We start from the raw sequence: 15,112 nt of genomic DNA on the forward strand, positions 1-15,112 counted from the left end.
TTTCCCCAAGCAGCATATTTCCTCCCGATGCCATTGTGTATAAATGATCTCCTCTTAACATTTTAATCAATTCAATCTTTCGGCAATCAATTTCAAAGCGGTTTTCAGCAAAGGCTATATTTGGAGTTCTGAAACACACTGACATGATTTTCCTTCGCGAACTCCAACCGCTTCGGAGTGGTGTTTACGGACACATCAAAGTATGTGGCTGTAACGGAAGGCACGCGAGGGCCTCCTGCGAGCGCCAGCCGCCCATGTGTGACATCGGTCCGAGAGATCGATAACCCGGCTTCCACATTCACTAGCCCCACGAAAGCCCTTCCCCGATGGCTACAACGAACGACCCAAGTTTTCTGGAATGTGTACTGAGCAGCCCCTTCACCAAAAGCTTCCGCACTGTCTTGTAACCTATTTCTGGTTTGGACAAAGCCCAGAGGAACTGAAAACCTGTTTCGATGACAGAGAGAAGTCCTTGCTTTGAAGGCGGCCTTTCTCCGTAAGCAGGCACACAGGCCCGAGGGCGCGGAGACGCGGCGCCCGCCGTACCGCCTTACCTGCCTGGCTGTCCTTGGGCCTGCACTGCACTTCCTCCACACACTCGGCCGGGAACCACCCGATGTGGCCGCGGGCGCTGCCTTCCCAGAAGCCTCCTTCGCCGATGCTCAGAACTAGAGACAAGAAGGGGAAGCCGTTAGCGGGAGGGCTGGGGGGGGGGGTCTGAGGGTGAGCGCGAAGAGGGGACGGAGTGAGCGCGGGGCCGGCGGGGTCCGCCAAGCCTGCACACCTGGCGGCTCTGGTCCATCTGCCGGCCGGCCGCGCTTCCTTCAACTGTGGATGAGGGGACCCGGTACAGCATCCCTTGGAGAGGACAGTGCCGAGGGCGTGGACGCCGGGGTCCCCGGGTCTCTTCTCCCCTTAGCATGCAAGTGCTGGCCTCCTGGCATCTTTATCTGACCCCACAAGTCCTGCGACTACTTTGTCCCCCGTCTTGATGTCCCAGTTGAGACGGAGGGGAACTGCAAGTCGCCACCATGAATCATGTCATGCGTCAGGTGGCGGGACGGGTCACCTCCACGGATGGAAGGAACGATGAGGTCACATGTGCCCCTTCCCAGCTGGGGAAGGGGTCCAAGGCTCTGCCTGATCTTTTAAACCACTCTGGAAAAGGAAGAGCAGCGAGGGGCCGCGTGCCGACCCCGCATTCTGTCTTGGCCTCCCGGCACGGAGCACTGCAGAGGGGGACAGCTGGGGCCCTGCGCCCCGGGCGAGCCGACCTGCCACCGAGGGCCTCTGACAGTGCAGGTGCTGGCAGGGAGCAGGGGTCTGTCAATCGCCTTGCAGGCAAGGGTGGTGGGCCTGTCCATGGGAGGCCACTCTGCACGGTAGAAATGCATTTCTTGCAGCATTTCCTCCAAAAATGGACACTGCCCCTTATCCCCCAAGCAGCCCAGGTAGGGGGCTGCACAGCCGTTGCCCCAAAGAATCCGGACCTGACAGGGTCATCCCGGATGGAGTGCTGCCTGGAGCAAAGGGAGGCCAGGCACCCGCCCACGTGCTGGACGGGCCGAAGCCACACGTCCGTCTACGTGACACGCAGGAAAGCTTCTTGGCCCCCGTGCCTCGGTTTCCTTATGTGTTGGAGCAGGATACTGTTTGTAGCGCTACCGTGTGCGGGCAGAGGCACGCGACCCCGTGTGGGGCTCCACCCCGCTCACAGCTTCCCTCCGGACCGTCAGGGAGTCAGGGAAGACACACCGCGGTTTGTGTTTGGAGGGGACCGAGTCACCCTTCTGAGCGTGTCCTCCTTATTCCGAGGCCAGCGGAAGAGAGGGAAGGCTGAGGGGCCCTGCCCACCGGGTCGGTTTCAGCTCCGTCAGGAGAGGGGGACTCCGTAGGCTGTGAGCTGGATGTGGGGAGAGGCCGGGGAGGGCCCAGGACATCCTCTGTGCCTACTGAGCAAGCGTAAGCCGCGGTCCTCCTGGCAGGGGTGGGAGGGGCAGGGGCGCACGTGGGGGGGTGCGGGTGGGACGCTGGCCCCATCTGGAACATGCTACTATGTTTCAGGCCGTCGGCAGGACAGACCCTCTGCCCTTAAGGGGCTGTGTGCGAGTCCAACAACTGTGTATGCCAGGCCATGGCCACACACCGGGCTTGCACGCCTGGGTTTCTGTGTGCCCGCCTTCTCAGGGCACACCTGTGTCCGGGTGGGAAAGTGTGTTCCTTGTCAGTGAAGAGGGAGCTAGGCTGGGCTCGCCCATAAGCTGCTGACTTAAGGCGCTGAAAAGTAGACACTTTGCGCTGAGAACGAACAGAGTATCCACCTGCCCTCTACAAGCCCACACGCTTCGAGGCCACGGCTGAAGCGACGTGGTCGGAGAAGGTGCCCGGCCAGCTGTCCCCTAACTGGCTCCCACCGTGGGCCTCCCCGCTCCAGAGACACACGGCCCTGCCTTGTACACTGGAAACCAGTAAGTACTGGTGCTAGAAGAGCTGTGCGGTCACCAGGCTTGGGCGGGACCCTCACCGCACGAGGCCCCACCCCCTCTGCCAAGCTCCGCCCCACCTCACCAGAGTCACTGAGGAAGGACCCACCTGAGTGCCGGGCAGCGAGCCCCTGGGCCAGGACAGCCTGAGTGACAGGGTTCCCCATTCTGCTCTGAGCCCCCTACAGGCCATTGAGTTTCGAGCCATCCTGGGCTTTCCTCCACATAAGCATCACAAGGGGCATCAGAGCAGGCACACCCCAGGGCCCGGGGAACCCGTATTTAGGGAGAGGTGTGTTGGGATACGCTTTCCCAGGTGCACGGGCTCAGCGGGTCACCGGGAATAAGAAGACCTCCCCTCCACAGCTAAGTGGCAAAGATACGAATACAGTGAGAGTCAGGGCCCAGCCAGGGAGCTGGGGGTTCTCAGCAGGACCCCAGGACCTTCCTGCCTGCTGTCGGGACCCCACCCCGCCCTGGAAATCCTCCCAGATTTTCTGGCCCTGCCAGCCAGGCAGCCAGGCCTCCTGCCTCTGCTGTGGACACTCTGAGGTCCAGGGGAGACAATTCCCTTGGCTCACCCCCGGCTGCCCGTCTCCGAGAGCCACCAGCCAGCCAGGCAGCCAGGACTCCAGGGGCCGCACAGTGTGGCCGGGAAGGAAGGAGGCCCTGGGCCGGGATCATGGGCTTCAAGGCAACTGTGAGTGGCCTGCATGGCCTCCCTGGCCGTCTTCAGAAGAGAAGTCCTTTACATCTGTCCTTTGGGGTGCAAGTCTGGGAACTGATGTTTGTCATTTCTGTTCTCTGTGGGGGACAGGGCCCAGCTCCCTGCCCAGCCTGCTCTCCTGTAGCCAGGGGTGGGTCCCAGCCTGGGACGATGCCCGTGGACATATGCAGAGAGGGGAGGATGCCCTTGTACCATGGCCCACAGGGCTCCTGTCCAGCCCGCGCCTCTCTGCAGCTCAGGTCCACACCTTGAGCCACCTTCCCTCTGCCCCTGGGCTGTGGGGCTCCTCCTCCTTTTCCTGGCCTCAGATGTGGGGTCTCCTGTGATTCTGCCCTTCACTGCCCACCCCCATGGCCCCTCACTGCCCTGACCTGAAGCCCCCCACTCTTCCTGCACTTCTGTTTCCTGTCCATGTCCAAGGGGACACAGACTGGGAAGGAGAACACAGCCCAGGACTCAGCTGGCAGCTGTCTTTCGCTCCAGGAGTAGTCGGTCCGTCTGCCTGTGCTGACTCCCACTAGAAACCTGTCTCTGCAGACTTGCTAGGGGAGTCTGGTGGGACCTCTGGGAGCCTTCAACCCCCACCCCAGAATACCCTCCTTGGGCCTCCAACAAGCTGAGAGAGGGACTCCGTGCAGGCGCGATGCACAGGCCGCTGGCACCCGGGCCTCAGGCTTCTCCTGCCCACGGGGGCCTCAGCCCTAGCCACCTGCACACCTAGTCTCAGCTCTCATCACTCTGCGGCGTGGGACCAGCCTCAGTGGCGAGTGCGTGCTCAGCCCCACGGAGACCGTGGTGGGCTTGTCTTCACAGGGCCAGGCATGGCTGGAAGGAAGGGGCCGCCTGTGCCATGCATAGCCCAAATCAGAGACCGCGACCCTGATGCACCCACGTGGCGGGCAGAAACGCTAGCCCCTCGATGGAGACCCGGGCAGAGACCCCAACCTGTCCACTGGGATGCAGTACAGGGATGCGTGTGCTCACCCCATGCACGCACGCACAGACGCACGCACGCAGGCGCACTCCAGCAATGTGGCTGTGCCTCTGAGTACCAATGTGGAGACAACCTTCCCAGCTTCTGGATTCCTCCTTGTGCATGTCTGATCTGCAGGCCACCCAACGCTCCTCAGGCAGCAGCTCCCACAGGACGAGTTGGCCGAAGTGGGGAGCACTGAGGACAGCCTTGAAGGACCCCACGCTTGGGAGTCCTGAGTGCCGGCAGCGAGGGGCTGTGGGACCGGGCCCTCTCTCACCTGTCCCTTTCCCATGGCGCCAGCATAGCGGACGCCTTCCCCAGGAGAGGCACCACCCCTCAGCTGCTGTGAGAAAGGCTGCCAACGGCTCACTGCTGCCCCCCCTCCACAGAAACTCCTTCCGGACACGGGAGCCATCTGGCCAGCCTAGGAGGTTATGCCCCACTTCCCAGGGACGGAGCCAGGACGTGGGGCACCCTCGCGTCACCCCTGGGCCCGAGCTCCTGCCCCCTTACCTGGCTCCAGCACTGCTTTAGGGGCACCCAATACCCAGGTGGAGGGAGCTGGGGAATGAATGACCTCCTTCTTCCAGAACAGAGCACGCGGGCTGACCGCCAGCTGTCCAAGCAGGAACACAGTGGGGAGAGAGTAAACCTGCCTATTATCTCTCCAAGACATGTCCAGACCACAAACACGGACACAGCCAGGTAAAGCTGGCAGCAAGCAGTCGGGACAGACAACGCGAGGGGGGAGGGCAGCATGGGCTCGGAGTCCAGACCACCTAGATCTGGAGCCCCAGCCCCCTGGTCACCTGCTGTGGGAGACTGGGAGGTCTTCACTGGAGTTACTGTGTCTGCAAAAGACAGGTGTTTGGGCTGAATCTTGCCCCCAAATTCCTATGTTGGAGCCTGACCCCGAGCACCTCAGAATGAGGCTCTACTTGGAGCTGGGGTCTTTAAAGAGGCGATCAAGGTAACATGAGGTCACCGGGGTGGCCCCGATCCCATGTGACCGGGGTCCTTACAGGAAGAGGGGATCAGGACACAGACACGCACGGAGGGACGACCCTGTGAGGACCCAGGGAGAGCACAGCCGTCCACACACGAGGAGAGAGGCCTCGGGAGAACCCTGCCCTGTGCGCCTGGACCTTGGCGTCGGCCTCCGGGACCGGGGACACTGAGTCCTGTTGTTCAAGCTGCCTAGACTGAGGGACTCTGTGGCGACCCCCTGAGCACACCAGTGCTTGGCCCACAGTCACCGTGAGGTTCACACAAAACCTATGTAACACATCCGGTAGCATGAGTAGTAAACAGCAGGTGCTCACTGACGAGTCTCCACCTTCATCTGCTCCTCTGTCATCGTCTCTGATGTATGGGGCCCCCAGATACGAACCGGCAGCCAGGGTCACTGGGCGGGCTCTGCAGGCACCTGCCAGCCCGGCCGAAGCCCCACGTGGGCCTGGGGGTGCAGGGCGTGGTGGGCCCGCGTGGAACGAGAGTCCGGGGCTGTGGGCCTGGCTTAGTTGATTTCAGAGTGGGCCGGGCAGGGAGAGCGGGTGGTGTGCTGGGGCCATGGTGGAGGGTGGGGCGCTCACGGTTGCGAGAGCAGGCCACAGGGGTGGTGCTTTGTCTTCACACGAGCCGCTGGCCTCCTGGGGCTCAGGGGCCGACCTGAGTCGACCTGCATCACTGCCTAGCGGTCATCAGGAGAGAGCTCCCGATGCAGCGGGTCCGGGGCCCTGCCCTTCCCAGCTTTCTCCGAATAGGGGCTGCTCCTGGGGGCAGGTCTCTCGGGGGGCTGGGAGGAGGCGGGGAAGGGCCTCGAGGCCTGGCCCGCCAGCTCTGCCAGGACTGGGTGTCCCTGGGGCCCCTCCAGGACACCCTCTGCAGCCGCGGCACAGGGGTCGCGCCAGAAAGACACATGGCCTTGGCAAAAACATTTCTGTGGCCTTCTGTCTGGGGCCCCGTGTGAGTGCTGTGGCAGAGCCGCCAGCCACCCCGTCTGCAGAGGCAGCGTCCTTGTTGTGGGGACGACCAGAAACTACCCACGTGCAGGGGAGGAAAGTCTATCATGCATTCCGGGACTAAAATTTAAAATTGCAGGTGGTGTGAATTTCTACATTTATAATCTGAACGCTTATAATGTGAAAGGTGACAAGAATATTGCAGTGAAGTCGACAGGGACAGTGCAGAGACTTGAACTTATAGATATGATGGACATGGGCCCACCGGACACCCCAGAAGGCAGCTGTACCCCATGCCAGGTGGGAAAGGTGCCGGAATGTGTGGAGAGGCAGCCAGGCCTGATGGGACACCTGGAGGCCCACGGGAGGGGAGCTGAACCAGTGAGCCCCTCTCCATGGCCGGGAGCCTGCACCCCGTCCACAAGACAGGGCTGCCGGGGGTGGGGGGGCCCGCGGGGAAAACCCTCAGTCTGAGCTGCCTGAAGGACCAGAAAGATGAGGCCAGGAGAAAGCACGCACCCTGGAGACTGGGGGTGTCCCCACACGGGAAGGAGCCCGAGAGGGGCCGGCAGACAGCCTCGCCACATGGAGCGGTCACCCAGGCAACGCCCCCAAACAGAGGAAACGCCCACAGCTTAACCCGCCTAACGTCCATGACGCAACGGAAGATCACCAGACACACGAAGACCCCACGGGAGGGAGCCCGTTCTCACGAGAGGGGAGGAAACTGCGCAAGCCCAGCCCAAGGTGACCCTGACCGCGGACCACAGACGGGGACCTCGGTGCGCTGACCGCACCACGCCAGTGACCTAGCACAGCATGAGCTTCCAGCGAGCGAGAAGCCCCAACAGGGACAGGGAGACTTATGAACGTGTGACTTCTGAAATTTAGAAATGCGCAAGATGGACTTAACAGTGAAGGGAACATTTCAGAGGAAAGGGTATTGGAAACAGATCAATAGAAGTGATCAAAGGTGAAGAAAAATGCCGGAAAGAACACAAACAGAGCTCCTGGGACTTGCGCCTGCTACCAGATGGCCAATTTGCGTGCAGCTGGGAGACCAGGAGGAGCCGCGGGAGAACAGGGCTCCACCTGTCATCAGAAACTTGCAAATCCCAGCTGAGGTCAGCCGGATCCGTGCAGGGCACAGAGGAGGGCACTGGGTTACGTGCCAGCTCAGGCCCGGTGGGGACAAGGCGGGGTGGGCAGGATCTGGCCCTGGCCTGCTGACTTCTAAGGGGCATATGGTTTATTGCCCGCCACGCGTCTGCTGAAAGGCTGTCTTCCGGTGATAGGCCCCACGCACGTGTGGGCACGTGTGGCGTGCCCTTTCTTGCTGTACCGGGAGACTTCAGCTGCCCCCATGTGGCCTGAGGCCCATACCTGCTGCTTTTCTACTTCCTCCAAACAGCCTCAACACCACGTACGACCTCCTGCACATGTCCTATTTCCACCCATCTCCCTGGACAGCCTCACATACCTGATCTCCCTGCTCAGAAACCATCGCTGGCTCCCCAGTACCCTGGGAACAAAGCCTAACTCCTTGGCCTGGCATTCATGGATCCCTTCCATGCTTTTCGACCACGTTTCCCAGGATTTTGCTTTGGGAATCCTTCCCTCCAACCTGGTGGACTTCCTTCCCAGGAACTCTGGAGGTCTCCAGGCTGTGCCGGACCATCCCCGCTAGACACCTGTCCCCGACTCCTGGGAAGACATGTTCAAATCCGACCTGTGCTAGGCCCCGTCTCCATGCCACGTCTTCCCGGGGCCCTCAGGGGTTTCCCAGGCGGAAAGGAGCTCTGCCCCTCTCCCCTGAACTTTCTGCAATGGAGTCTCATTCCCGACGGGCGGTGCCGCTCCCCTAACAGACACGGAACGACCGCGAGCCCAGTCAGCTCCCTGTTCTGCCCTCCCGGCTCTGTGCGTCCTGCAGGAGCCCGGGAAGCAATGCCTCCAACACCAACACCCCAACAGGGGGTCCGCTGAGGCACAGAGGGCCCGGCCTGACCCTGCCCCGAAAGCAGAGTGGACACTGACCTTTGACCCTGTCGCCACGGTGAAGGGGGATCTCGCCGTCGACCTGGGGGTGGTATGGCTTGACGACGACGAAGAGCCTCCCGGGCACTGCACTGTAGAGCTTCCGCTTGGGCTCCGGGTACTCGAAGGCAGACAGCATGTCCTTGGCGCCAGGCGGGAAAGCCGGCCTGAGAGGGAAGGGCAGAGAGAGAGCGACAGGGTCATGGCCTGAGACAGGGCACGTCACACACCAGGCCCGTGGCCGAGCCGTTCACGACGGAAGCCGCAGTGAGAGCCGTGCCACGGGAGCTCCTGATTCTAGATGGAGCAAGGACGTGAAAGTGCCCGGGGGCCGCGTCCACGGCTAAGAGACTCGGGTAATTCCAGCAACTGCACTTCCGGGAGCTTACCCGTGTTTTCACACCTGTCCACAGCGGCAGTGCTCTCCACAGCCCGGAGCTGGGAATGAGCCCAGCACCCATCCAAGCACGAACCGATAAACACTGTGTGGTCCATCCACACACTGGACTACTGTCCAGCCTGACAAAGGAAGGACATTCTGACACCTGCTGAATGTGGATGGACCCTGAGGACACTACACTCAGTGAAAGAGTCAGTCAGAAAAGGCAGGCGTTCCTGGTGTGATTCCACTGAGACCACGTGTGTGGACTTGCCACGTCCTAAGTAGGACGGCGGGCGCCGGGGCCGGGGGAGGGGTGGGGGCTGGTGTCTCAGGGGGACGGAGAGTGGACGATGGGTGCCAGGGCCAGGGGAGGGATGGGGGTTTGTGTCTCAGGGGGACAGAGTCTCTGTTTGAGAAGATGGAAAGTTCTGGAGACGGATGGTGGGGACGGCTGCACAACCGTGTGAACGTGCTTGATGGCACAGGACTGTGCACTCAAACAGGGTTAAGGTGATAAAGTGTATGTTAAGTGTACTCTAACACCATTCTTGGAAAAATAAAAATCAGCGGGCACCTGGGTGGCTCAATCGGTTAAGCGTTGCAGTCTTGATGTGGCTCAGGTCATGATCTCAGGGTCAGGAGATAGAGCCCCGCGTTGGCTCCACGCTCAGCAGGGAGTCTGATGGAGGATTCCCTCCCTCTGCCCTGCTCCCTTCACCCCCCACGCGCACACACCCACGTGTACCCTCTCTCTCCCTCTCGCTCTCAAATAATCTTCAAAAAAACAAAAATCAAAGACCCTAGCGATTCAGAAATCGGGGCAGACCCTGGGTCTCTGACATTTCACCAGCACCAGCATGCACGCCAGCCCCTCCTGGTGAGGGAACACCACTGTCCCTGAGGAGCTCTCATGATCACAGGAGCCGCCGCCCCAGCCGCCCCGCGGACTTCTCACCAGACGCGGGGCCCGTCTTCTTGCTTTAGGTTTATTCACAAAGAGCAAATGTTCCCAAGCCCACGTCCAGGCCTGAGAGTGAGACAAGAGGGGCTATGCAGGCACGAGAGGCAGGTTCACAGAGAAACGGGCCACGCGGTTTCTGTCACGACATCCCTGCACCACTGATACACGGTTTGCTTGGAGAAGCTCACAGGGTATGACCGTGGGTGTGTTGTGTCCTCCCGACTTTCTCACTCGCCGTCACGACTGGGGGAGCTAGCCAGGGGAGCCCGTGTCCACACACGCGAAGCCGGAGGCTATGACACGCTCAGTGTTACCCTCAACTACACTAGCACGGAGGAGGACTGACGGCTAGGTCTGTCTGCCTGACCTCAGTGGTCAGAGCCCACCCAAACCCACACGGGGCAGAGGGTGGGCAGCACCTGGGCTGGTCACGTGAGCTTTTCTGGGAGCCTCCCAGGGCTCAGAGAGAGAGGTCCTCTGTCCCCAGGGATGCCATTCCTCCCCCAGAGGCTTCATTAACCAAGTTCAAGCCACAGATGGAGGTCACAGAATCCAGGGGGTTCAGGTGGCCTTGCCCAGTGGCCCCACATCACCTCCTTGCTTAACCTCTCCTTGCCCAGCCGGCTACAGTTCTGTGGACAAGAAAATCCAGATGTTCACTGTGATGCCCGCAGCTTGCGGAACGGTGGTAGGTCATTGCCCTGGTCTCGGGGACAGAGCATTATCTGAGCCACGCTTTGGGCTCCTGGAGAAGAGGGCGTTGTGAATGAAGGGGATGTATAGTATGATTCATAGATCCTTTTTACTTCCTTGGCTTTCACCCCCACCCCGACTTGAATACAAGCTCCTCGAAGGCTGTGTTGTTCACGACTTTATCCCAAGTGCCTAATGGTGCTTGGCACAAACCAGGTGCTCCTTCACTCCCTGTTGCACACGGGAAGGAACGGATGGCTGGGGAGGTGGGTGCAAAGATGGACTGCTGGATGCAGAGAAGCGCGGGTGGGTGAAGATGGGGTAGATGCATGGATGGATGGATGGATAGTTGGATGGATGGAGAGAGGGAGAGGAGGAAGGATGTGCTGTTGATATTTAAACCGGTAAAGTCGGGTTAGACCGCAGCTTCTTTCCCCCAAAGTTACTATGAGAGGAAGGAGAGGAATGAGGTAAGAAAAGAGACAGCAGTTAAAACACCTGGCAAAGGACCTCCCCCCACATGTGCTCGCAGGCGCACACACGCCACACACCACATGTGCTCGGTCATTGTCACAGAACAGGGTTATACGCTCGTCATCTTGTCTCTATGCTAGTAAGCTTGTATGTCTTCCTAAAACTGTAATATATCATTTCATGTCTGTTTTCTATTTTTAGCTTGACTCTGTGTTGGGGGTAATGGTATCTATCCATCTACCCCTCCGTCCACCCACCCACCCCATCCACTCACCCATCCACCAATCTATCCACTACCCGTCCATCCATCCATCCATCCATCCATCCATCCATCCATCCAAACACCAACCCACTTATCCATCTATCCATCCTCCACTCATCCCTCCACCCAACCATCCATCCATCTATCCATCCACCCATGCATCTATCCGTCCATCCATCTATCCATCCACCCATGCATCTATCCGTCCATCCATCTATCCATCCACCCATGCATCTATCCGTCCATCCATCTATCCATCCACCCATGCATCTACCCATCCATCCACTTATCCATCCATCTGCCCACATCCATACATTCACCTATCCATCCATCCATCCATCACACATCTACCCATTCATCCACCATCCCTCCTTCCATCCATCCACCCGCCCAACTATCCACTTATCCATCCATCTGTCCATCCACCCACCTATCCATCTTACCACTTATCCAAACATCATATTCACTCATCCACCCAAATTTCACAAGGACCCCACAAGATGCCCAGCTGACCACTTACTACAGATGTTAGACAAGTAAGTTAACCTCTTGAAGCCTAGTTCCCCATCTTGTAAGAGGGGGTGAGCCGCAGTGACCGGAGAATGAGTCAACAGGAACTACTCTTCGCAGGTTTACTTAAGTGAACATTAGCACCATTCCCACTTCCCGCTTCCACTGGAAAGTGGTCACAAGTTGCCTGTGTGAGCTAGCTGCTTCCAGCTGGTACCAGAGGGTGTCACTGGGCAGAGAAGTCAAAGCAAACACTGCTCCAATCTGGGGAGCTCTGTGTCTTGAGCCACCTTGCAGATGATCAGTTCCCTAACCCATCCACCCATGCCTGGAAAGGCCCTGTCAAAGAACAGGAAGGAGTCAGTCCCTCTAGACCAGAGCGCACCCATGGCGCCGGGCACCAGGAGTGATGTGCGATCCCCACGAAAGCTAAAGCACCTTCTCATTCCAGGTTGATCTGAGCCTCACAAAGCTCCATTTCATAGAAGAGAAAAAGGAGGTTCCATAAATAGTGGCCGAGACACAGAGATACAGAGCTGACCTCACATCCTGGCTCCTTGACGCCAGCCCAGGGCTCCCTGGAGGCTCCCTGCTCCATGCAGTGATGACCTCTCCTGCCAAGGAAGGCGTCTTCTCCCCACAATGTCCTGTTTTAGGCACTGCGTCCCACGGCAGCAGGAGCCAGAGCCCCGCAGTGGCTCAGGGTTGGGAGTGCCATCCCCTCTCGGGAAAGGAGGCACAGGGGCCAGACTGGGGCTGCTCCACCCTGCCTGCACAGCGGGGATGGACTGAAGTTCCCTACCCCAAGCTGTCAACATTTTCCTTGTGATCCGTCCAAGAACAGCCAGATGGAATTCCAACCACGTTGTTTTGGTATGAGAGCTAAATCACTGAATTCTCAATATCAGAAAATTGGTGGCTGGCTGTGGGGTGACGTGGATGAGTGAACTGAGCCACTTTCCAGCTATCCTGGGTGACCAGGGCCCTGCCATACCTGGACCTACTAAAACTGGGGTGTCCCCAGGTTCCTGGCTTACTCAGCATGGGTGGAAGGAAAGTGCTTGGTGGTCTGGTGGAGAGGGTGCCACATCCAGCCCCAAAGGTCCCAAGATCTTATCATCCACTGACTGCTGTCTCTTCAGGGTAAAAGCTCAGACTGTATGGCACCCCCTGTACTATCGGCACCATCCCCCACCGCTTAGAGCCAGAAAGACACGCAGGAATCCTCAGCACCCACCACCCTGAGCAGTGGGGCCCCAGCATGGGCTCTGGGCTCTGCCCTGCCTCTGCGGTTCCAGTAACAGCACCCTACACGCCACAGCCATGCCATGAGGCCCTGAGAAGGGATCTGGGGAAGGACGGTCACCAGGATGTCCCATCCCACTGGCCGCAGTGACACCGGCTGGGGCACCAGCGTGAGCCAGGGCTTTTGTGGACCCGAGAAGGGAAATCCACCAGGCGCCAACTTTGTGCAGCTGCTCGCACACTCTCTGCGGTGACCCAGGCCCCTGGAGCGGGCTTTCTGCCCATTTGCAAGCCCCAGGCCGCTCCTGGCTCCGACAAGAAGAGGGTGGGGGAGGGGAGAGAAAGTGCCGGGAGTCCCCGAGTGACAGGAGCAGTTCTGAACGTACACCCTTCCTCACACTTCCCACTCTCTGCCCCAGTCACTCCGGGCCCCTCGCCACCCTGACCCCCAGCTGGCCCACGGCATTCCCCACTGCGGATCTCCGCTTCTCTGCTGAGCTCCCCACCTCCCCCAGGGAGCTCTGAGCCCTGGGGGGCTCTGTCAGGGGCGCCTGTGGCTCCGTGTCCTCCACTACATCACCCCTGGGGGCTCACATGTCTCCCGCCCTCACCTCTGGGGTGGGAACAAGGCATTCTCCTCCGCATGACGGGAGCCCGGAACAGAGGAGATTGCTAATTCATGAATTCGTGCAACCAGCGGAGACAGCAAAGTCTGAATGTCCCCAAACACAGAAGCAGAGATGGTGGCGGGTGAGGGGTGGCCTGTGAAGTACCTGGACATTAAGTCCTCAGCAGCCAAGACGCACCTGCTCCCTCAAGTTGAGCCCCCTTGGCCTGGCCTGCCTCCCCACCAGGTGACACACACAAACCAGGGAGTCCCACTCCTCGTGGATCCCTACTCCTGGCCTCCCCATGACGTGCCCTTAGCGCCCCAGGTCAGGCAGCAGCAGGGCAGAAGGACCACCCGCCTCCAAGCCTGGGCTGGGCAGCGCCTGCCTTGCCCTGATGCTACCCCTGCCCTGACCCTACCCTGCCCCTGGAGCCCACCCCCACTCCCTTTCTGGGTCAGGACAAGCACAGGAAGGGAACAGCCGTTGCACTGAGTTCTCACGGAGGAAACCAGGTCCCTGCTCCTCTGGGGGAGCCACGTTTGGTCTCCACGGCCCCAGGAAGCAGGGAGAGGCCTCGCAGAGGTGGACAGAGACCTAGGCCAGAGGGGCACCACCGTGCCCCTGCACACCCACAAGCCTGACAAGATGGGAGCTTTGTCTCCTGGAAGGGGTCCCACCACCCCAGGACCCCCTGGAAGGGGGTGCGGTCTCTGATTTCTGAAGTCTCTGGCTCCGTTCGAAAGGTTCTATTCTGTGAGCAAACCTGCCCTGGGATTTGGGGCCCTGTCTCGGGCTGGCCTTCCCTCCCGGTGCTCACAGGGGCACAGGCGCTACTCAGGGGGCACAGACTGGTAATACCAATGTCACCTTCTACCAGCGGGGCCATGGGCACAGGCTCGAAGCTGGCCCCACACCTGGACCCTCCTGGGATGGCCAAGCCCCCCACGCTGCGGGCTGCTGGCCGATGTGCCGTCTTATCCACCTGAAACCCCAAACATCTGCATGGCCTCAGCCTCCCATGGCCAGGGTCAGAGAAATGAAGGTGACTTGTGTACGAGACTTTGCCGAGCCCCCGCCAGGTTCTGCCTGACGGCTCCGGCTCAGAGGGATGCCGTGAGCCAGCCACAGGCTGCACGAGTCTCTGCCTACACTCAAAAGCACGAGTCCGCCCCATCGTGCTGAGCTGAACCCACCCAAGAGATGCGTCCTTGGTAAGAGGGTGACCAGAATGCTTCCTGGTGCTGACGAGGCCAGGGCAGCCTGCTGGGTACTGGAGGGGTCCTGGGCAACAGGGCAGCGGTTGGTAGGGACCCGGACAAGCCACACTAGAGGGCGCCATCATGGGCAGGTGTCTGTGGGGTCCCCCACCTGAAGCTGGATTCAAAGGTGTGGCGGGTACATGGGTGCTGACCTCTGTGGACCTTCTACCTCTCTGCTTGGCACTCAGGTCAGCTGGTTACGGGAGGACAGCTCCACGGAGGACGCTGGCCCTGCCCACAGCTCAGAGCCCAGCCAGGGAGGGAGCTGAACAGGGACTTGGGCAGCTGGGGAGACCTTGGTGCCCCCCCACCATCATCCAGTCTGCACCTGAGGCCTCGGCCACACTGATGTGCCCATCGTATTCCTGGCTCGGGTTTCCAGGGCCTCAGCTCGGCATTCAGGCAAATGGGCTCTGCCTGATTGTGGTGCTAAGTGCCCAGCATTCCCCGCCAGCAGCGGGGGGGCGGGGGGGGGGTGGGCAACGTGGGGGTGCGGAGGCAGAGGACAAATCCTCCTCATGTCAGGAGGCT

General features: G+C 60.1%; 1 protein-coding gene across 6 annotated transcripts in view; it reads right to left on the bottom strand.

The window, feature by feature from the left end:
- The window catches only part of SHANK2 (SH3 and multiple ankyrin repeat domains 2), a 503,000-nt gene that overhangs the window by 256,547 nt on the left and 231,341 nt on the right, over window positions 1-15,112 (bottom strand). For all 6 annotated transcript variants that reach the window (XM_026482959.4, XM_026482956.4, XM_026482958.4 and 3 more), the window contains 2 exons: window positions 8,185-8,351; window positions 555-668 (listed from right to left, as the gene is read on the bottom strand). In XM_026482959.4, the coding sequence (XP_026338744.3) occupies window positions 555-668; window positions 8,185-8,351 (281 nt within the window). The remainder of the gene's footprint in view (window positions 1-554; window positions 669-8,184; window positions 8,352-15,112) is intronic.

The sequence above is a fragment of the Ursus arctos genome, unplaced genomic scaffold (assembly GCF_023065955.2).
Source record: "Ursus arctos isolate Adak ecotype North America unplaced genomic scaffold, UrsArc2.0 scaffold_23, whole genome shotgun sequence".
NCBI classification, from domain to species: Eukaryota; Metazoa; Chordata; class Mammalia; order Carnivora; family Ursidae; genus Ursus; species Ursus arctos.